At 52.2% G+C, this 20,918-nt stretch overlaps 1 protein-coding gene across 17 annotated transcripts in view; it reads left to right on the forward strand.

Moving 5' to 3' along the window:
- Window positions 1-20,918, forward strand: part of RAPGEF1 (Rap guanine nucleotide exchange factor 1) — a 156,790-nt gene that overhangs the window by 122,434 nt on the left and 13,438 nt on the right. For 7 of the 17 annotated variants that reach the window (XM_021674091.2, XM_064376803.1, XM_064376814.1 and 4 more), the window contains 6 exons: window positions 6,560-6,817; window positions 7,631-7,723; window positions 9,539-9,627; window positions 12,807-12,918; window positions 14,805-14,880; window positions 18,893-18,977. In XM_021674091.2, the coding sequence (XP_021529766.2) occupies window positions 6,560-6,817; window positions 7,631-7,723; window positions 9,539-9,627; window positions 12,807-12,918; window positions 14,805-14,880; window positions 18,893-18,977 (713 nt within the window). The remainder of the gene's footprint in view (window positions 1-6,559; window positions 6,818-7,630; window positions 7,724-9,538; window positions 9,628-12,806; window positions 12,919-14,804; window positions 14,881-18,892; window positions 18,978-20,918) is intronic. The other 10 variants (XM_064376823.1, XM_064376839.1, XM_012457944.3 and 7 more) reach the window with 3 other exon arrangements.

A 20,918-nucleotide genomic window follows, 5' to 3' on the forward strand; every position in this document is an offset into this window, starting at 1 on the left:
TTCTGACAAGTTGCAAAGTGTAGCTACAGGCTCTAAATAGAGTTCTAAGAATAAGTGTGAATTAGAGCCCCTGTCGGCCTGTTGAAATGCAAACTGAGTAAAAATAGTTGTCAGACTTCTAGAACTGAATTGGAATCATTTTTCAATCTGTACTAAATCTTTCTATAAAGGGTTGATGCTATTCAGATCAACACTTAGTGAATTACAGAGCATCCTGGAATGTATTGGAGGTTTTTGCAAGAGTGTAATTTGCCATGAGGCCATTGGCCAAAATGTAGTATTTTCAAGGGAGATAATTGTGATTCAGGTCGCAAAAATATGTCACATGAGAAGGAACTTAATAAGGAACTTTTACATTCACCCATCTTCTCCCAAGCAACACATTTTTGTTCTTTTGCATCCATGTTTTCTTAGGATAATCAAGTGGTTTTAAAAAGTAAACTCCATTAAGAAGTTTATTTGAAAAGGAAGAAGATATTTTTTGGACCCAACATAAGACTAATGTGGCCCTTCTTTGATGAGAAGAGTGCCATCTTATCATTCACACAGTGTGACCCACAGGACTGCCTCCTTACCAGGACCAAAGACAAAACAGTCTGTAACAGATCTCAGTTCAGGTGCTGTGGCATTGGCCTCAGAATCTACCACTTGGCTTTGGAGCTCATCTTTTGACACTATGTAAAGTGTAGTTATTGTTATAAATTAATACAAGGTCATCAAAGAAGAGGAGTTGCCCCTGGGCCTGAGGTAGACCCTACCAAAGGAAGGTAGACCCTGCTATCAACCAGTAGTTAATTGGGACCATAAGGAAAGAGAAGACACAGCCAGAAGTCTCCCTAACAGTTTGCCAAGTGGAGTCACAAGGAGTGTTACCTAGCACCTTTCCTGGTGCCCGAGGGTGTCTTGGGAGAGGTCATACTTCATCTCTATAAGAATCAAATCAGATGAGCTTTTCTCCCCAGGCAATCATGTGGGTGTCATCAGCAGTGAAAAGCTCAACTTCTTTCCAGAAGAGATAAATTAGGCCCCACACTGTGGGGCTCACAGTCCCTGGTTGAAGGACGTGTGTGCTCTGAGCCCAGCCCCAGTGCCGAGCTGTGGCTCCTGTTGATTCTCCACTGGGGAAGGAAGCCCAGACCACACTAGAAAAGCAGCTTCCCCTGAATGTGTTTTCTCACAAATGAGGGCTAAAAATTTAAGCCTGCAAACCAGCTGTCCAGTAGCTTATCTGTTTTGCTAAGTAGCATCCAGAAATTCTGAAGTCATAAGCCTTACTTGAGCCAAGATTATGCAGTAATGACCAATTTCTGGCAACTTCTTTTCTTCCCAAACACTTCACCATGCCAGTGAATCCATTCATTTACATGATCACATTTCCCTGTAACTGCTGGAGCTGACAGTTCTCCAGGGCTTGGAGCTCACGTCGCTACGGAACAGCAATTCTGATCAAGGTCCCTCGGCCTGTGTCCCTATCCCTCAGCTGCTGATGAGCAGTCGGCCTCCTCTGGCACACCGTCTTCCTGATCAGAGGAATGAAGTGGAGTGGCTATTATACTGAGGACTCAGAGTTGTTCCTTTAAACATCTACTTTCCTGCTGGGCACAGCGACTCACGCCTGTAATCACAGCACTTTGGAAGGCTGAGGTGGATCACTTGAGCCCAGGAGTTCAAGACCAGCCTGAGTGACACAGCAAGACCCCATCTCTACAAAATCAAAAACATTAGTTGGACCTGGTGACATGTGTCTATAGTCCCCCCATCTAAGAGGCTGAGGCAGGAGAATCGGTTAAGCCCAGGAGGTTGAGGCTACAGTGATACATGATTGCACCACTGCACTCCAACCTAGGTGACAGAGCAAGACCCTGTCTCAAAAAAAAGGAAAAAAAAGATCTTTCCTGCTTTCTTGCCAAGGCAACACAGGGCCCATCCCCAGTCCTTTTTCCATGCCAGGACTATAAAAGACAGAAGGTGTCACTGAAAACTGGTGCCTTTTCTAAGGATTTTACTTGTGAGAAAAAAAAACTAATGCCTGGCCAGCTTCAAGCAGGTTTGCCTTTTAATGAATTGACCACACGCTCATATATGAGGTCATCAGCCTCCCACATCGTTTGGACTCTGGGGCCTGGTGGCGTTCAGGGGTATGTTTCCAAAGGAGCTGGTTACTGTTTCCACCTTTCCCCTGCCTGTCCTTCAGCACCCTGGCCCATGTGCCTCTCTCTACGTCCTGGCCTGTGTATCAAGTCTCAGTTCATTGGGCTTTGCATTCCTGGCATCACAAAGCACTCAGCCAAGGAACTCTCTGAGCAGAATTGGTGAGGCTTTACCCTGAAGAGCTGTGGGATTGCATGGCTAGGGCCTGTCTCATGTCCAGGATACACCTCAGTATTTCAGAAAACATGAACTGGTTGTGATATCAGCCATCCCCACACCACCTCTTGCCAGCTATGTTATTAGGCACGTGGTCTCCCCGCCCAGCCTCAGTATTTTCATCAGTAATAAGCCTCGTAAGGCACTGTGTGTAGGTGAGCTGATACGATCCATGCCTAGCAGGAAGGATACAGTAGGAGTAGTTGTTCTCGTCCTCATGAGCCAGTCCCTGCTGTGTTCTGACTCACTGTGTGACCAGGGCTGACATTGGGGGCCAGGCACTCCCTCTCCTAACTGGCACCCCTGGATCTTCTGCAAAGTTTGCAAGTCTCAGACAGGCAGCCATTCCTGTTCTAAAATCCTCAGCCCAAACAGTCTTATTCTGGCTATAAATAAATGTTCCTGCTGCACAGAGAGCAGCAGCTCATCAGAAGCAAAGCCGGGCACGAGCCAGATCCTAAAATAAACTGCAGGCTGTGGTGAGGTGGTGTTTCTGTGGAATGGCCCGCCCTGCCTTTCTCCTTGCCCTGTGGGTAAGTGTGATCATAAAGTGCTGGAAGTATTCCTCTGGGGAATCGGTAGAGACCGGGCCTGTTGAAAATGGTGTGACATGAGTCCTGATGCAGCTCTTGGCATCCACAGAGCCCAAGGGGCACAACAAGGGCTTCACGGTGATCAGAAGGCTCTCCCTGTGTCTCCCTGCCCCATGAAGGTACCTTTCCGGTTTGGCTCTTGTCCCAGCATGACTGCATAGCTTGAATACCAGAGCATGAGCTCAGAGCTCTAGAGGGAGGGCCAGGGAAGGCCAGGCCAGGCCCCTTTGTCCAAGAGAGGCTGACTCTCCTTCTATTCTCCTTGGTAGCTGCCCCCTCCTTGGCAGTCCACAACCCTGGTTGTTTCCCTGAGCTTCCCTCCTCAGTGCCTAGACCTCAACCCATGCAGTGGGCGAAGTTTGTCTCTTATACGTCCACACTCAAAACTGAGACACTGCTGTGAGTTGGGAATATTCTAGGAACCTTAATTAATAATACGGTGCCTAGAATATGTATTAGGCCCCTACTAAATGCCCCAGCTCTGTTATTTAGAGAGTTCCTGGATTGTTTGTAGGGCAGGAAAGGAGGACTGATGCTGCCCAAGAGGTCGCCCACACCGGCACCATGTGGAGGATTTGCATGCAGTGCTCAGCATCTCACAGAACATCCACAGAAACCTTATGGAGAGGGGCTGTTGTTTTCATCCCCGTTTTAAAGATGAAGAGCCTGAGCTGAGGCTCAAGAACTTCGGTGGCTTGTACTAGGGTGCACAGGCAGAGATGTCATGAGAGGCACCTGGAGAGCGTGCACTCAGCAGCTACCCTGTGCTGTCTCCTGGAAGAGGCACCATGCTGTGGGAGTCTGCCTCTGACCTTGTTGAATTAAAACCTGCTAACCATACCACGTGATCAGTTGGGAAGACACTTCTCCAACTTGGTACGCTTTGTGATGACACAGAAGCCATTTGTGTATGTGTAAATCAGATGCTCAGTTATTGCAGGGCATGTGGAAGCACAAAGTGACTTTACATGGGAGCACTGATGAGGATGTGTCAGGACTTCAGAAGGAGTTGGCACTGAGCATGCCTCTTAAACTAGGCAGCAGCAAGGCAAGGTGAGAGGGCTCTGGTGAGCAAATCTCCCAGCAGTGTTTGGGTGTTGGGAACAAACATCTGGCAGATCTGAGAATTTGGGCTTCTGCAAAAGATTGAGCCACTCCCTGAAACAGTCATGCAAGGGTTCCCTGAAGGCAGCCTCCCGGCAGCACGCCATCCCAGCTCTCGGCCAAGGCATCCTGCTCACTGTCCTCTGTGGACCTTCCCAGCCATCGAGGGAGCCTTGCTATGTGCAGGCATCCTCCAGAGATGCAGTGGAGAACCCAGAAAGCCAAGTCCTTCACCCCAGTGCCATCCCAGGAAGGCCCAGAGTGAGCTCCCAAGCCTGCAGCGTCATCCTGGGTAATTGGTGTGAACCACTGAAGTGTTGCATAGAGCCTGCTGTGAGGGCTTAAGTGAAGGTGGCAAGCCAGGGTGTACTAAGCAGGATGTCTGCCCCCTGAGCTTCTCCTAAAGAAGGATATGAAGGGAACTTCACTTGTGGCAGGTACCCAAGTGTTCAGTGCTGGTCACATGTATGATACTTCCACTGATTCATTCAACCATGGTTGAGGGTTGGCCTTGAGTTTGTAGGTTAGATGGGGTAAGCAGTTGTGTAATTGGTGGTGAGTGCTTGGGGAAGATGTCATGGATCTGGTTTGAGATCCAGCAGCCACTGGAGCTCATATGAGAGGCGGGAGGAGCTTGATACTATGGTCAGTGCAGCCAGGAAGGGCCACAGCTGTACATACAGGTGGAAACGAGAGGGTTGCATGTCCCTCAAGTTGTAGTAGCTCTTTGTACAGGTTAAAGGGTAGCTTTGCCCAACTGCTTAAGGGCCAGGCATGGTGACTCACGCCTGTAATGCCAGCACTTTGGGAGGCTGAGGCAGGCAGATCACTTGAGCTCAGGAGTTTAAGACAAGCCTGGGCAACATAGCAAGACCCCGTTTCTACCCCAAAAAATAAAAAAATTAGCCAGCTGTGGTGGCATGCACCTGTGGTCCCGTCTACTCAGGAGCCTGATGTGGAAGGATTGCTTAAGCCCAGGAAGTCGAGGCTGCAGTGAACTGTGATCACACTACCATACTCGAGCCTGGGTGACAGAGCGAGACCCTGTCTCAAAAGAGAAAGCAAAAAGCTACTTAAGGATGAATGGCTTTGACCCCTTGTTAGTTTAAAACTCCATTTTTCTTCCTCTTTTTCCTCTTTTCCATGGATTCTGAAAAATCTCCTGCCACAGCAAACACAGAATGTTTGAGTGAGTGGCATGCACATTTGCATTGGGCTTGACTTTCCTCACGTCCCAGTCTCTGTAGTGGGCCAGTGAGCCCAGCAAGGTCTTTGTTTTGTTTAATTTTGTGACTCATTCATTCACCCATATCTGCAAGGACTCTGGACGTGGCCGCCCACACTGTGCTCTCCCGGCTCCCCTTGATGGTAGCATCATGGTGGCAGACCTTTGTAGGACACAATGATATCACCTCATTAGGTTCTCTCCATGTGATGGTGGCTAACCAGCAGGCCTAGAGCTCCTCTGTCCCTCCTTCAGCAGCCAAGCCCCAGCCTGGGGTGCTCACTGGACCTCAGAAGCCATGGGCATTTGCTGTCACTTCTCAGGACAGTGTCCGACTTTCCTGTCTGATGAGAATTTGAGAATTGATGCCTTGTGGCTACAAGGTGGCATCAAAGGTGTTGTGAGATCACATTTGTTTTTATTGTATTTTGTTTATTTGAGACAGGGCCTTGCTTTGTCACCCAGGCTAGAGTACAGTGACTCAAGCTCAAGCTATCCTCCCATCTCAGCCTCCTGAGCAGCTGGAACTACAGGCACTTGCCACCCCCAGCTCATTTCTGTATTTTTTGTAGAGATGGTTTTGCCATGTTGCCAGGCTGGTCTTAAACTCCTGAGCTCAAGCTATCCACCCGCCTCGGCCTCCCAAAGTGCTGTGACTACAGGTGTGAGCCACTATGCCCAGCCTACTTCATTTGTTTAAAAAAAAGATTGGGTCAGAGAGAAAGAGACTCAGACATCGTTAGCATGTAGGTAGTGCAGTTTTCCAACCATGCCTAGAGTTTATGCCCCTCCTTTCCAAAAGCATTCAAGGTGGATTTCAATGTTTAAAGGTTGTAGTGTTTGACTGTGAAGGAATAAAACCTGAAGATTCATCCAAAAGATTCAAAATGAGTAATTACAATGACGACATCAAATTTAGCCATGAGGCTCCTGAGCGGGCAATTCAGCGATGGGTCGCGCAGGCTTTATTTTCTGTCGCAGCGAAGCATGTGGCCCCTCAAGCCATTCTCTGTGTCGTGCTGTTTTGACAACGCTGAGGACAGCGCTGTTCACTCTCCAGTCTCAGGGCCCTTCTCAAGGAAGGAGGTGCTGGGTGTGGGTACCACAGTGGCCCGAGGACCAGGGGTTGCTTGGTGTGATTGGTGGCTCCTGTTAGAGTTACTGCAAATGGCCTGTCACTGCTCAGCTACTGCCAGTCTAACCACTTTTTCTCTTTTCTGTTTTCTTCCTGTATTCTCGTTTTTGTTTGTTCTCCACCTGGATTCTGTAGTATAAGTCTGTGTTTAGGTCCTACTCCCAGGATTTCGTGCCTCACCACCAAGCTTCCGTTCCGCCTTTCCTTCCACCTACCTCCTCTTCCTCTCCACATTTCCCACCTGTCCACCAGTCCCAGAGCTCTGACTTAGCCGTGCCAACCATAGCCGGTCCACCTCCCAGCACCGTGGACGGGCCTCTCTCGGCTTCTCAGGAGAGCAGCTTTCATGGGAATACTGTCTGCCTTCCTTCTGAAACCTCTTTCACTGACTCGGTGAGAACTCGGCGCGCACACACACACACACACACACACACACACACACACACACACCTGCACATGGGGCTACACGTTTTTTAAAAAGCGATTTCACTGTTCCTGAAAGACACTGCCTCCCCTTCACTAGCAGTCAGGGGTGCCACCGGCACATGCCTGCTGGCAGCATGGCTGGACTGACAGCTACCGAGGGTCACAAGGTGCAATGGTAGCCCCTCTGCTTCTAGAACACAAGGAATCTTCTCTACAAAGTTTCATGAAACTAGGAATCTGATTTTCCACAAATGGATTAGGGGCCATTTAGAGAGGAAGTTCTCAGATGCATAAGATACAAAATGCTCCTAGCTTTCCCTTTAATTGTCTGTTTTTAGGGAAAGGTACAAACCCCTTTGTGAGTGTAGAGGTGACAGATTCGGGGCAAGTGTCTGTTGGGTTGCACGTGGTGCCGATGACAGAAGCCTGGTTTCCGGACTGTTAAAGTACCCATAGCGCTTCATCTAACTCGGAGAAATGCTGCCCTGCAGATCGGAGCAGACACACGGATGGGGCAAAGGAAGTACAGGCAGCGGGACCCCTGAATCTCCACTGCCACAGGGCCGTCTCTCCAGGATGATTTGGCCCCGGACACCATTGGAGAAGCAGCAGTAGGAGACTCAGGTCCCTTCTAGCGCAAAGGCGAGAGCTGGCCAAAGCAGCTTTGCTGTCTGTGCCTGGGGAGAGCAGAGTGCAGGCCGTGGCATTCCCCTGGCCAGCTGTGAGGGCTGGCTGGAGGGCCTGGCCCATGTGTCTTTCCTCTCGTCCTGTCTCCCCCAGAATGAAAACGCCAGTGAGGAAGCTGGTGAGGGTGAATACGTCAATCTGTATTCCTCTGGCCAGAGCAGCGAGGAGCTGGCTCCCCCTCGAGGAGTAAGTAACCTCGGGCGGCCTCCTGCATGTGGCCTGGCCTGGCGGGGCTTGGGCCCTGCCCTCCCGAGGCCGCTTCCCCCGCACCTGCTTCCATTGGGCTGAGCCCCCTCCTGGTTGCCAGCAGACTGGGCTCCCACAGGCTGGTGGGAGCCAGCTCAGCCCTTGGGAGAGGACGTGGCTTCCAGGTGGAGGTCTGCCCTTTGCTCCTGCTTCAGTGCGTCTGGCACTCATCAGAGCGTGGCCAGATGCGTCTTCTAGAAATCCTGGGAGCAGCATGGCATGGGCCCCGGCTGTGATTCCGGTTGCTTTCTCCGGGGTTCCTTCCTCCCTCTTCTGGTGTTGGCTTCATTTTCCATCCCTCATATAGAGGGAGGGACTCTTCTCCCCATGGGGCCTTTCAGACCCTCATCTCCCACCTCCCCAGCATGTCCCATCGCTCTAATGCTAACTGCTTCTGAGGAAGCGGGATGAGTCTGGCCCATAGCCCCTGCCATGGCTATGCACATCCTCTCCTGAGGGAGCCTCAAGGTACCCGACGTCAGCACCCTCGTGACGCTACTGCCCCAGCTCCCAACCATCAAGGTACAGCAGTTCTATTGAGCAATCCACTTTCCAAGTTTTGCTTCAGCCAAACATGAGCAAGTTCAAAAGCTTCAGAAATTGCTCTCCTCACGAGCTCAAGTGGGACAAGTTCTTGAAGGGAGGCCCATGAGGGCTGGAAGACTCCCAGTGATCCACCAAGGCCGGACCCCACCCATGAAGAGCTTGGTCACACCTGTTAAGGTGGTTCTCTCAGCAGGATCCCTACGGGGGTTCAGAGGCCCACACAGAGCAAGCCCTGTTTCAGGCATTAGTAAATTGTAGAACATTGAGGAGTGTTCACTCCAGTGGGATTTGCCCTTGTCCGTGGGGGCTGTCCCCTCTGCTGACCTGTGCCTCTGGCACCACCCGGCTCAGCCTCCCCATGGTGAGTCCATGCCCAGGGAGAAGCTGGCTTTGCACAGCTCTCTCCCTCCACCCATGATGCTGCCAGGGCTCACTGGCTCCTCATCTCGAAAAACTCTTTCTGTATTTGTGCTGCCCCAGTTCACCATCAGGTCTTGGCAGCAGACCAGGGATGCTGGAGGGCCATGTTGTCACTGAGCAGGGCCAGCCCAAGGACCCAGGAGGAAGTGAGTCTGCTGCGGGAAGAGGAGACTGGCATCCCTGGGCCTGAGCAGCTGGCCTTGGGGTACTGAACCCGGTTGAGCACTGCAGCCCTGAGGACTTCTTTAACTTTCAATTGGCAGAATTTGGTTCATGACAGCAGGGCCCAGTGGTTAAGGGCACGGGCTTTGCAGGTAGATAGCCCTGGGTTCCAATCCAAGCTCTGCGGTTGACGAGCTGTGTGGTCTTGGACAGGGTCCTTGACTTCTGGCCTCTTTGTCTGTGCATGGAGCGGGGACGATGGTGTTAGCTCACTGACGAAGTCAAACAAGGAGAAGCAGGCAGAGCCTTGAGCCCAGTGCCTGGCTGTGCTCGTGTGGAGTGGCTATGGTGACAGTCCTCTTTGAGGAGGTGTTTGAGGTGGCTTTGCCTAGGTTGGCAGCTAACATGTTCCAAATAGTGGCACCTTTCACTCTCTGCAAAGGCCAGATGCTAGTCTCAAGGGCTTGTTTCCTGTGGTTAACAGCATTCATCGTTAATTCGTTCACATCTCAGATTGCTCCATATGAACTTGCACTCCACAGCCACTTGCAGGCAGGAATGCTGGGAAGACAGAGCAGCCCCGCAGCGGGCCCCTGTCCAGAACTCAACACCCACTCCTCTTTCCAGGAACCACCAGCTGGGAAAGATGGACATCCCAGAGATCCCATGGCGGTCGGCAGCGTCCCTGGGAAGGATAGCAGAGACGGCAGTGAGAGGTAAGAAGTGGACCCAGAGGAGCTGGGTCCCCCGAGAGCAGCACGTCCACTCAGTGAGGCCTGCCTGAGTGGCCCCTCCCAGCTGGCCCCTAGGCCTGAGGGTGTGTTTCAAGTTGAAACTCTTTCTTCCTTCTCTTGTTCCCTTTTTTTGTTTTTTAGAGACAGGGTATTGATCAATCACCCAGGCTGGAGTGTAGTGGCACAGTCACAGCTCACTATAACCTTGAAACTCCTGGGCTCAAGCGATCCTCCCACCTCAGCCTCCGAGGTAGCTGGGACTACAGGCATGCACTACCACGCCCAGCTGATTATTTTAATTTTTTTTTTTTTTTTTTTTTTGAGATGGAGTCTCGCTCTTGTTGCCCAGGCTGGAGTGCAATGGCTCAATCTCGGCCCACTGCAACCTCTACCTCCCGGGTTCAAGTGATTCTCCTGCCTCAGCCTCCCGAATAGCTGGGATTATAGGCGCCCGCCACCACGCCTAGCTAATTTTTTGTATTTTTAGTAGAGATGGAGTTTCACTATGTTGCCTAGGCTAGTCACTAACTCCTGGCTTCAAGCAGTCCTCCCACATCAGCCTCCCAAAGTGCTGGGCTTACAGGCATGAGCCACTGTATCTGGCCCTCTTCCTTTTTTTTTCAGATTCTCAAATAATACATGCTGAGGGTAGAAACTGTTGAAAAGCATAGAAAACTGTAAGAAAGCAAGGAAAATCACTAATAATCCCACCCTTCAAAGGCCTTCACATCCAGTTTGCCGTTACTTCTTGATCGTTTGCACCTATATCATCTGCCTTACAAACTACCCACCAGTGTCTTGTCTTTTTTTTTTTTTTTTTTTTTTTCTTGATCTTGGCCTCTTTCAAGTTGGTAGGGAATGTAAAAGACACCCCCCTCCACCTACAAACTTATCGGGGACATTTCTGGACATATGTATGCATATTGTGTTGTAACAAAAATGTCTTGTATATCTTAATTTTTTGCAGCCGAGATCAGGAGCTATGCATTGCATTTAGTCGTTATAGCTCTTTAGTGTCTTATAACATTTTTTCAATATTAGCGCAAACCAAACCTGGCCAAGTGTAGAAATATGTTAGTAAATTTCCCCAATATGCACTTGTAAAATACGATGTGTGGGAGCTGCAAATCGGCCCTCCCACCTTCAACTTCACATTGACTTCGCTGTGTTCCACATGTTCAAGCTTTTCTTCCCTCTTTAGGTCAAGCTTTAGCCACCTCTGGGGTCCTCGGTGACCTTAGAGCAAGGGTGTGCCCTCTTGTCATTATCAGGGCTCAACATGAATGCTTCAAGAGGCAGTTAATAAAGATAGCAAAACAAAGAAAAATCAATGAGAAAGCGTTGATGGGGACCTGTTGAAGAGGGCCACCTGCCCAGACTGAGGTTTCCCCAGGTGTGAAGCTAGGAATGGTGAGGTTTCTAGGTTAATACCTGGAGCGGGGTGTGCGGGCCAAGCAAATGCAGCATGGGAGTGTGCCACCAGCTTCACTGGACCCCAGAGTGTCATCTTCAGAGTCCAACATGGTTCTCGTGAAAGAGAAGGATGAACACTTTGACTGCTGAGAAACAATTGTGGGATGTTGTCCTTCCACCAGGGCCAAACCACAGGCTGGACATTGACGAGACGTGGAGCAAGGTTCTTCACAAGACTGGGCAAGGCCCACTCTGACCCATCCATGTTCTTTTACTGAAGGCACTTTTTTTTTTTTTTTTTTTTTGAGACAGAGTCTCGCTCTGTTTCCCAGGCTGGAGTGCAGTGCTGCAATCTTGGCTCACTGCAGCCTCCACCTCCCAGGTTAAAGTGATTCTTCTGCCTCAGCCTCCAAGTAGCTGGGATTACAGGACAGCACCACCACACCCAGCTAGTTTTTGTATATTTAGTAGAGACGGGGTTTCACCATGTTGACCAGGCTGATCTCAAACTCCTTGACCTCAGGTGATCTGCCCACCTCGGCCTCCCAAAGTGCTGGGATTACAGGCATGAGCCACCGTACCTAGCCTAAAGGCACATATTTTCATATCTCAGATACCTGGGGTTAAAATGTGACCTATGTAAGACTGGCCAGAATAAAAGAGGAATGTGAAAGAAAATGCCAGGGGAAAACCAGGCATATCTGTAGGCACAGCTTCCACTCCCCAGAACACCCTAAGCTGGGAGACACATCTTGGGCACCCCCAGCCATCCCACCTTCCCCTCTGTGGGGAATATCCTCTCCCAAACTTTAGCCAGCAGCTTAGGCTCCATGCTGCAAGCCTCAGCTCACCATCCCATTCCAGAAGGCTCCCGACCTTTAGACGAGGCCAAACCCCCTGCTTGTGCTCCTGGTACTCTTCTGGGCTTCCCCTCTCTCTGTGCTGCCATGATCACTTGTTTTAAATTCTGTCTCAAAAAAAAAAAAAAAAGACAGGCACAGTGGCTATAATCCTAACACTTTGGGAGGCCAAGGTGGGAGGATCATATGAGTCAGGAGTCAAGACCAGCCTGAACAACACAGTGAGACCTTAACTCTACAACATGGACAGAATTACCCAGGCATGGCGGCTTGAGCCCATAGTCCTCACTACTTGGGAGACTAAGATAGGAGGATGGCCTGAGCCCAGGAGGTCACTCTAGCCTGGGCTACAGAGGGAGACCCTTCTAAAAAAAAAATACATAAATTCTGTCTCCTGCTGGACTGAACCCTCAGGGACTAGAAGCTATGTCTGCTTGGTTCACAGCTCTTTCTTAGTGCCAAGCAAAGGGTCCTGTGGTGAGTCGGTCCTTGGAGAGGACTTGGGGAGCAGCCTCAAGAACAGTGCAGCTTTCTCGCGCATTCTGCTTACCCCTTTGCTCTTCCTCTCCCTAAATGCTCTGTGCGGTGGGCCTTGGCAGAGAGTGGCTGAGACCGTCACAGTTTAATGGAGCCTTTTTGTTTTCCCAGCAGAATCACTTCCGTGTACAAATGGGGCATCCGAGGCAGCAGGAAATGTCCTGTGTATGGCCACACAACCAATCTGTAGCAGAGCTGAGGATCCAGTCCATAGTGATGTAGCTGCCATCGGGGCAGGCTTTTTCGGGGAGCAGTTTCGAGCCCGTGCACAGACCAGCACTGCCTTGGCCTCCAGGCCTCAGGAGCCAGGGTCAGTTTGACACTTGCAACACAAACCACTTCTCTCTGCAGGGCCCCAAAGTCACCAGATGCTCTGGAGTCGGCTCAGTCAGAGGAGGAAGTGGACGAGCTGTCCCTCATTGACCACAGTGAAATTATGTCCAGGCTGACGCTCAAGCAGGAGGTGAGGACTTCCCAGGCTGGGGTTTGGCAGCCTGACCCCACAGAGGCGAGCACGTGGGGCTGAGGGGAATGTGATCTTGTCACAAGCAGAACAACCCCAGGAGGCTTCGAGACCAAGTCTCTCAATGCCCCTGCTGGGCCTCTGGGCTGTGGGCTCTGGAGGGTAGGTTCCAGGGTAAGCATGCCGTCTCCTTCTGATGCTTCTAGAAAGTGATCTTAAACAGGTCAAGTTCTGCAGCCTCTGTAGCCTCAGTTGCCAGAACTCCTGAGGGGGTGGGGATGGAACCCAGGTAAATGCTCTGCAGACAGAGCCTGCCTATGGTCAGCCCTCACTAATGGGGAACTTTTTCTGTTGTTGAAAAAATAGCCCCACTGTAGCGTCAGCCTGGGAGGTGTCTCCCTGGGAGGCCAAGGCAGGGGAATGGCTTGAGTCCAGGAGTTCAAGACCAGCCTGGGCAACATAGCGAGACCTAGCTCTTTGAAAAAAAAAAAAGAAAAGAAAATTCAGGCCTGAATGCTGTGGATTCCCTGGTGCTATGCCTTGCCTGTAGAACCTTGTTGGTGAAAACAGGGCCCAAACCTGTGACAGTGAAGAGGAAGCGGGACTGAGAGTGCCCTGCCTCTCCCTCCTGCATGCAGTTCTAGAAGTGCAAAGAACAGCTTCATAAAGCAGCCTTGGCCTGCACCAGGAAGCAACTGTTTTGGGGCTTTGATTTGATGACACACGGACGAAAGGGCAGATAGCGCCCTCTGCGCACTCCCAGGCAAGGATACACTGGCTCTGGCCATGGCAGGGATTAGGCCAGGAAGGTGTCTGCACCTTGGTCCATCACACGCAGGCAGGGGAGGTGGTGGTGCTCACACGGCTGGGCCCTCTGCAGAGAGAAGTATCATTTCATGATCCTTGCCATTAATTTCTTCCTTAAAATCAGGTCAGAGGCATTGCCCCAACTCCTAAGGGTAAACACAAGACAATCTCAGATCTCTAGAGTCAGGAGATAAAATAACAAAACCTAAAAATAAAAATGTGGGTGAGTCTCGGAATGTGTGCCACAGCAGAGAGGGCTGGTTCCATCCAGGATTACAGAGCAGGGAGCATTGAGGGGCCGGGGTGGAAACAGGCCTGGGGTGTTTGTCCTGGACCTCCTTTCCTGGCCCTGGTCACAGCTCTTTTTGGCTCTACACTGGGTGGCAGAAGCCTCTGTTTGCCCACATGGAAGCAAGACTTGCTTCCTAATAGGCAGGTGGGGTTGGTGGAAGATGTGCAGTGTCAGATGTCATTGAATATCTCTGTCTCTGTGATGCTATGCTCTCCTCTAATGAAGGGCCTTATGGAAGAACCTGTGCCCATGCAAGCAACTTCTATTTCCACCTGGGGAAACGGATTTAGATTTAGGGCAGCTTGCTGCAGTTTTGGGGAGCATGAGCATGCTTAGAAATGGTCCTGCTGCTGCCTCGACAGGCATCCTGGGCAAGGCTGAGGACTATCTTGCCTCCCTCCCCGCCCCCCATGGAGTCCTACCTCACCTCTGACTTGTGGTTTGGTGAGCAGGGAAGGATGGATGGTGCTATGTCCCCTGGCCCAAGTTGTGTGCTCAAAACAGTGACATGTCCTGGTGCCTTGGTGCCAGGGCAGCTTCCAGGCCATCCAGTTCCCAGACACGGTCCGATTCGTGCCTGTCACCAGGCATGAGGTGAGGTTGGAGGGCGCCCCTGGCATTGCAGCTCAACCACACTGCTCCTGGGGCGAGGAGCACAGAAGGAGAGGGGACTTGGGGTCCCTGCAGTGCAGCATCTTTGTCATCTCATTCCTGCCTGTTTCTTTCTAAACTGACTCTCTGAAGGCCATACTCTGCCTCATACTTTCCCGGGCTGTTTTCATTACAGGGTGACGACGGGCCGGACGTCCGCGGGGGATCTGGGGACATCTTATTGGTCCATGCTACTGAGACTGACAGGAAAGGTAGGGCACCTTCACCGCAGCGGCCTTTGTCTGTGTCGTGAGCTCACTAGATGGCTCGTCCTGCCCCGGGTGCCACTCGGCCTCCCAGCACTGTCCTGTCCCCTCCTGGCAGCCAGCCCTGAGCAGGTCTGATCAGCAGTCCTGGTACGCCTGAGTCAGAGCAGGGAGAGCCCACCTTGGGAGACAAGTAGATCACGTTCAACTCCAGGCATGCATGGCGTCCATCCTCCACTGGACATCTTGACTGATGGCCTGTCACCCAGTACTACTAAACTTAAGATAACATGCAGGTACCTTTTGATTCCTTTCCTGACTGCTGAGTCACTCTGTTATTCTAGACTATTAGACCGGACTTCACTCACATACTCCACTAGGAAATTCTGGAAAGTTTCTTCTGTCCAGGAACCTTTGATTCCATAGCAGCAGCATCAATTTCACAACACACAGCTGCCCCACCCCACCGCACATTCAGCGTGGTGACTGAGAGGACTAGAAAAGCGGGGAACGTCCCCTAATCCCTAAAATGTCCTGCTGGGTGGACTCAGAACTGCCATTCCCAGTCATGTTCTGGAAAGGAGGCGCCAGTGACCTGGTAGGGGGCGGCCACCGCACCCTTCACTGCCTGCCCTCGAGGGGCCAGCGCCACCCATCCGGCCAGCCTCTCCACATACTGCTTCTCTTTCTACATTAAAAAAAAATTATTTAGGGCCGGGGGCGGTGGCTCACGCCATAATCCCAGCACTTTGGGAGGCCAAGGCAGGCAGATCATGAGGTCAGGAGTTCAAGACCAGCCTGGCCAACATGGTGAAACCCCATCTCTACTAAAAATACAAAAGTTAGCTGGGCATGGTGGCAGATGCCTGTAATCCCAGCTACTCAGGAGGCTGAGGCAGGAGAATCGCTTGAACCCAGGAGGCAGAGGTTGTAGTGAGCCGAGATTGTGGCATTGCACTCCAGCCTGGGTGACAGAGTGAGACTCCATCTCAAAAAAGAAAAATTATTTAAAAGATGATGTAAGAGCAATGGCGAGGTAAATTGTGGAGGGAATGAAAACACCCCCACCTCGAAACCCTAGCCCAGCCCGTTTCATTTCTGTAAAGGACTCTGTCCCTGTGTTTCCACAACAGGTTTCCCAAAACATGTGACCCAGAATGATTCGAGGAATTTCTGAATTATGAAACTAGTACTAAAAATATGTTTACACTGCAAAAAATTAGAGAAAAAGAAGAGATGGCACTGTCCCACCCTCCTGTCACTGTTCCCTCACCCTTTGTGTGTTCCAGCCAGGGCGGGGCCCAGACCTGGCGACACTGCATCCAGCTGCAGCTGTGCGATTTCAGGCTTGGAGGGCCCTGGGCTTCTCGGCCTGAGCCAACTCCACTTGGTGAAGGGGGAGTGGTGCCCCTTGTGCGGATTACATGCGGGAGTGCGAGACCTGCCCGGCATGTCAGCGGTGCTGCGGGCGTGATCAGCACCATCCTGAGCACAGCGCTTGCTTGGCTTCTCTGCAGTGAATCCCCTCCGCGCCTGACACGTGGGGCTCCATCCTAAGCCGGGCACAGGAGCGACTTGCATTTCTTTTTTGTCCAAAGTGAAGGGCCGAAAAATGGGAGCTGGCTTCAGACCTCTGCTCCAAAGGGTGAACTCCACTGTCCTGTTGGGTGCAGCCACCTGTGCCCAAGGCCAGAGTGGGCCCCGAGACAGGACAGCCCAAGAGGCTTCTGGCTTTTTTTGGAGTCTCACTGTTGCCAGGCTGGAATGCAGTGGCACAATCTCAGCTCACTGCATCCTCCACCTCCTGGGTTCAAGCAATTCTCCTGCCTCAGCTTCCCGAGTATCTGGGACTACAGGCATGCGCCACCATGCCCAGCTAATTTTTTGTACTTTTAGTAGAGACGGTGTTTCACCATGTTGGTTAGGATGGTCTCGATCTCTTGTCCTTGTAATCCTCCCACCTCAGCCTCTCAAAGTGCTGGTATTACAGGCGTGAGCCACCATGCCTGGGCGGCTTCTGGCCTTTGCTGGCTGGACCTGCTGAGAGGAGGCTCTGTGACGGCGGGAGGTTTGCGTGATTTTATTAGCAGAAGGGTTGGAGGCTGCACAGAACCAAGGTTGTACCTGGGAAGTATTATTGAGGCAGAAGCCATGGCTCCACTGGGAGGGGTGAACCACCTTGTGGCTGGTAACAAAGCTCCTTGGGTGGGTGCTTCCTACAAGCCAGAGACTGCACCAGTAGCACAAATGGCTGGGAGCCCCCGTGGCTCAGGCCAGTGGAGCCCAGCCTGCCAAGCAGGGCTTAGCAGGGAGAGGCCGTGTGGGGGTGCTTCGTGGTCGCACGGCTCTGCTCTCAGGTGTCAGGACCTGCATGGGAGACGGTCACGTCAGCCTTGAAATCAGGCCTCAGCTTAGATCCTGTCTTTGCCTTGGCCAGGCCTGTCACTTAGCCCCAGAGCTTCCGATTCCTTGGGAGGAAAATGAGGGACAATTTTGGGACTGACTTTTAGGGCTGTCACAGAGAACAGGTGAGCCAGGGAACACAAAGTGCTCAGGGCTGTATTGAGAGTCGTGTGAACACTAGAGGGGCGACACTGACTGCCCATCCCAGAAGCCAAGCTCTGACCCATCTGCCATAACCCAGGGCACAGCAGATGGGGGAGGGCTCTGGAATTGGGCAGATGTCGGCACAGACCCTGCATGCAGGCCGGGCCACACTTGGCCTCATGACCCGGCCACACTTGGCCTCGTGCCTGGGCTCCTCCTCTCTCGGTGGGGTAACAGTCCTTTCTGTCTTCGTGGGATTGCTCTGGGCATTGAAGGATGTGGCATGTGTTCAGGGCGTGACCTAGTGCTCACCAGTGAGTCCCACGATGCACCCACAAAAGCCGGTCAACTTGGACCCTTTCTTCCAGAGGCAGGTGTGGGTCCGTGCTGGTCCCATCTCTGCTTCCTTGCCCAGACACTCTTTGAACAAAAATCCAAGCTTGACAGTTAACTGGGTGGGTTTAGGAGCCCAGTAATGAGCCCGAGCATGGTGCAGATGGGCCCTCCTGTGATTCCCAGCCCTGAGCCTCTCATTAGCCCGGGCTGTACCTCTTCAGCCTATCCTTAGGACTCAAAACGTGGAATTTCCCCAGATTTTAGTGATTGGACCCTACCATTTAAAAGTCTGGCCAGGCACAGTGGCTCACACTGATAATCCCGACACTTCAGGAGGCTGAGGTGAGTGCATCACTTGAGGCCAGGAGTTTGAGACCAGCTTGGCCAACATGGTGAAACCCCGTCTCTACTAAAAATACAAAAATTAGCCAGGTGTGGTGGTGTATGCCTGTAGTCCTAGCTACTCGGGAGACTGCGGCAGGAGAATCACTTGAACCCAGGAGGTGGAGGTTGCAGTGAACCAAGATCTCACCACTGCATTCCAGCCTGTGCAACAGAGTGAGACCCTATCTCAAAAATAAATTTTTTTTAAGTACTGCCTAGGATTTTGTTTCAGGATCCTGCTGACAAGTTTGAACAGATGATTTTCTTTGTGTCCATGATGTCTAAGACCCTCCGAAGCATCAAGCCTTAGGACAGGCATTGCCTCTCAGAGTCTAATCCAGGGGTGGCTTCTACCTCGAACAGGCATGCCGCCAGGTTTTGATGTCTAAGGCAGGCATCACTTATCAGCCTAAGTGCCCTTTTCCACTGGGGTCAGAGTTGGCCTCAGCTCCCACAGCACAGTTCCCCAGGTAGCACATGGGTAGAAAGTGCCCATGAGATAAAACCCATTCCTGTTTCCCCTCTCTGATCTGCCATTCTGCTGTGAGAGATGGACGGAGAGAACGTGTGACTTCTCTGGGACATGCAGGCAGAGGCACCAGAGTGAGTTCCCAGGACCTCGGCCCCCTCACCCGTCGCACTCCCTGTGCCGCCTCCTCTGCCTCTCTCAGAGCAAGGACTCAAATCCAGCCCGGCTCCCACCCCCAGCACTCTGCACCCTGATGAGCAGCTTCGTTGCTTTTCCCTCCAGATTTGGTGTTGTACTGCGAGGCCTTCCTGACCACCTACAGGACCTTCATCTCCCCAGAGGAGCTCATCAAGAAGCTGCAGTACAGATATCCTTTCCTGCCTGACCCACAGCCCCTGTGCCATGGGCCTTTAGGAGAGAGAGGGGCCCTCTTGTCCCTTGGTCCTCATGGGGGAAGCCGAGCAGCATGTTGGGTGGCAGCGTGATTGAAGTGGAGACAGGAGCGCCATGCACCAAGGTTCCCACCCCTACCCTCCTGCATTCCAGCTTTGAGCTCAGGCAAGTTCTTCATCTCTAAAAGGGCTGAGTAAAATGATGTGAAAAGGCTGGAACATAGTTGTGGTCATTGGATGATTCTAAAAAAGAATTAGGAAGAACAGACATGCCCCAGAATGAGAGGGAGCGAGTGTGCCAGTCCCACAGAATCCTCCATGGTCTGCGCCTGCAGCTTCTCAGAGCTGAGCCCCAGGGCATTGGGCACAATGGGTACCAAGACTCAAATAGACAGCTCAGGGCTCAGCACAGCCCCTCCCCCACAGCAGACCCTGCAGCTGCCACATCCACAACTGGAATGGGTTCCTGTCCCCAGATCTACCCCATGGGCCCATCCTCAGTAAATGTCACCCTCTGCAGTAGTGACTGAGGAGGACCCCAGGGGCTTGGAAGGACCCACTTGTATGGCCTGTTGTCTCTTCAAGTCTGAACCTGCCCTCCCTACAAGGCTGAGCTGCAGCTGCTACTCCTGGAGGGCAGCCTGGGTCGGCAGCTCTTCAGCCACCTCTTAGCACATGGCCCACGGTTGCCATCTACTGGGCAACCGCCACTACCTGGGGCAGGAAGTCCGAGTCCTCCAGCGCCCCCGCCCCTTCCTGTATGCCCGGAGCCTTCACTGCTTCTCCACTTGGGGTCTCCTGCAGACCTCTTGGCCTCCTGGTCTCTCCTCGTGGTGACTTTAGAACCCCTGATCTATCAAGATGGACATGGACACCTTCCATTGGCGGAACCTTGGAGCCCTGGCAGGGTCTGTCACTCAGAGTGCCTGACTCAATGAATAGCTGTCACTCACATGTGTCAAGGATTTGCTGGTCAGGTGCTTTCACCTAGCTCTATAACCATTTTGTAATACTTTGTGTGTGTGTGTGTGTGTGTATAAAATTACCATATTATACATGGGACTACTGCTGTATAACTTCCTATTGTGTAATTGAGGAAACTGAGGCTCAGACACGGGAAGGATCTGGCCCAAGTGACTGCTTGATGGGAGAGCGGCCATACGCTACTTGGCCCCCTGCTGCCAGTACTCAGGCTCTCAGCCTCTGCCCGGCTCAGCCATCATGGAAATGTTGCAGCATCAAGGTCTGGGCCCGGCTGACTGGCAAACCTCCCGTGGTGTGAGCCAAGCCACTGTCCCTGGTATGTTGCTCTGTCCTGAACCCCATGACATGGAAGGTCGTGGATCGCTAGAGAGTGAGGAGGAGAGTGTCGGAGAGGTCTGGAGAGTCATTGGTGAGCTCAACAGCCCAGCAGGAAACCCTGACCGCAAAACAGAGCCTGACCTTGGGGCATGAGCTGGAGATGGTTGGGTGCTTTAAGAGCTGCCCTGGAGACAGGCAGCTGATGCGGAGCCTGCTGCAGCTTTGGGAGGAGAGGCCCAGCCCAGTGTCAAAGAGGTGACAGCTCCCCTGCAGAGCCCAGGGAGGCAGCCTCAGGATGGAAACTCACAGAAAGACTGGAGGAAGACACTTCTGGCCTGCACACCTGCCCCGGGGCCTGGGGTTTTGAGGGTGTTTGCTTTGGGCCCACCATTCTCTGCCTAAGGCTCAGCAAAGCATTCTCCACAGGTCTGTAATCTCACGGGCACCTCAGGGTCCTGGACAGTGCAGCAGAGATGGCCCGGCAGAAGAGGGCAGCAGTCAGGGGCATCCCTGTGCTCAAATCCTGGCTTTGCAGTTCTTCCACTGCACTAGTCCCATGCCCTCATTTCTGGATGCCAGTGCTTCCCACTCAGGGAGTCGGGCACATTGTAAGC

The sequence above is a fragment of the Aotus nancymaae genome, unplaced genomic scaffold (assembly GCF_030222135.1).
Source record: "Aotus nancymaae isolate 86718 unplaced genomic scaffold, 86718_ANA_hifiasm-v0.15.2.pri h1tg000003l, whole genome shotgun sequence".
NCBI lineage: Eukaryota > Metazoa > Chordata > Mammalia > Primates > Aotidae > Aotus > Aotus nancymaae.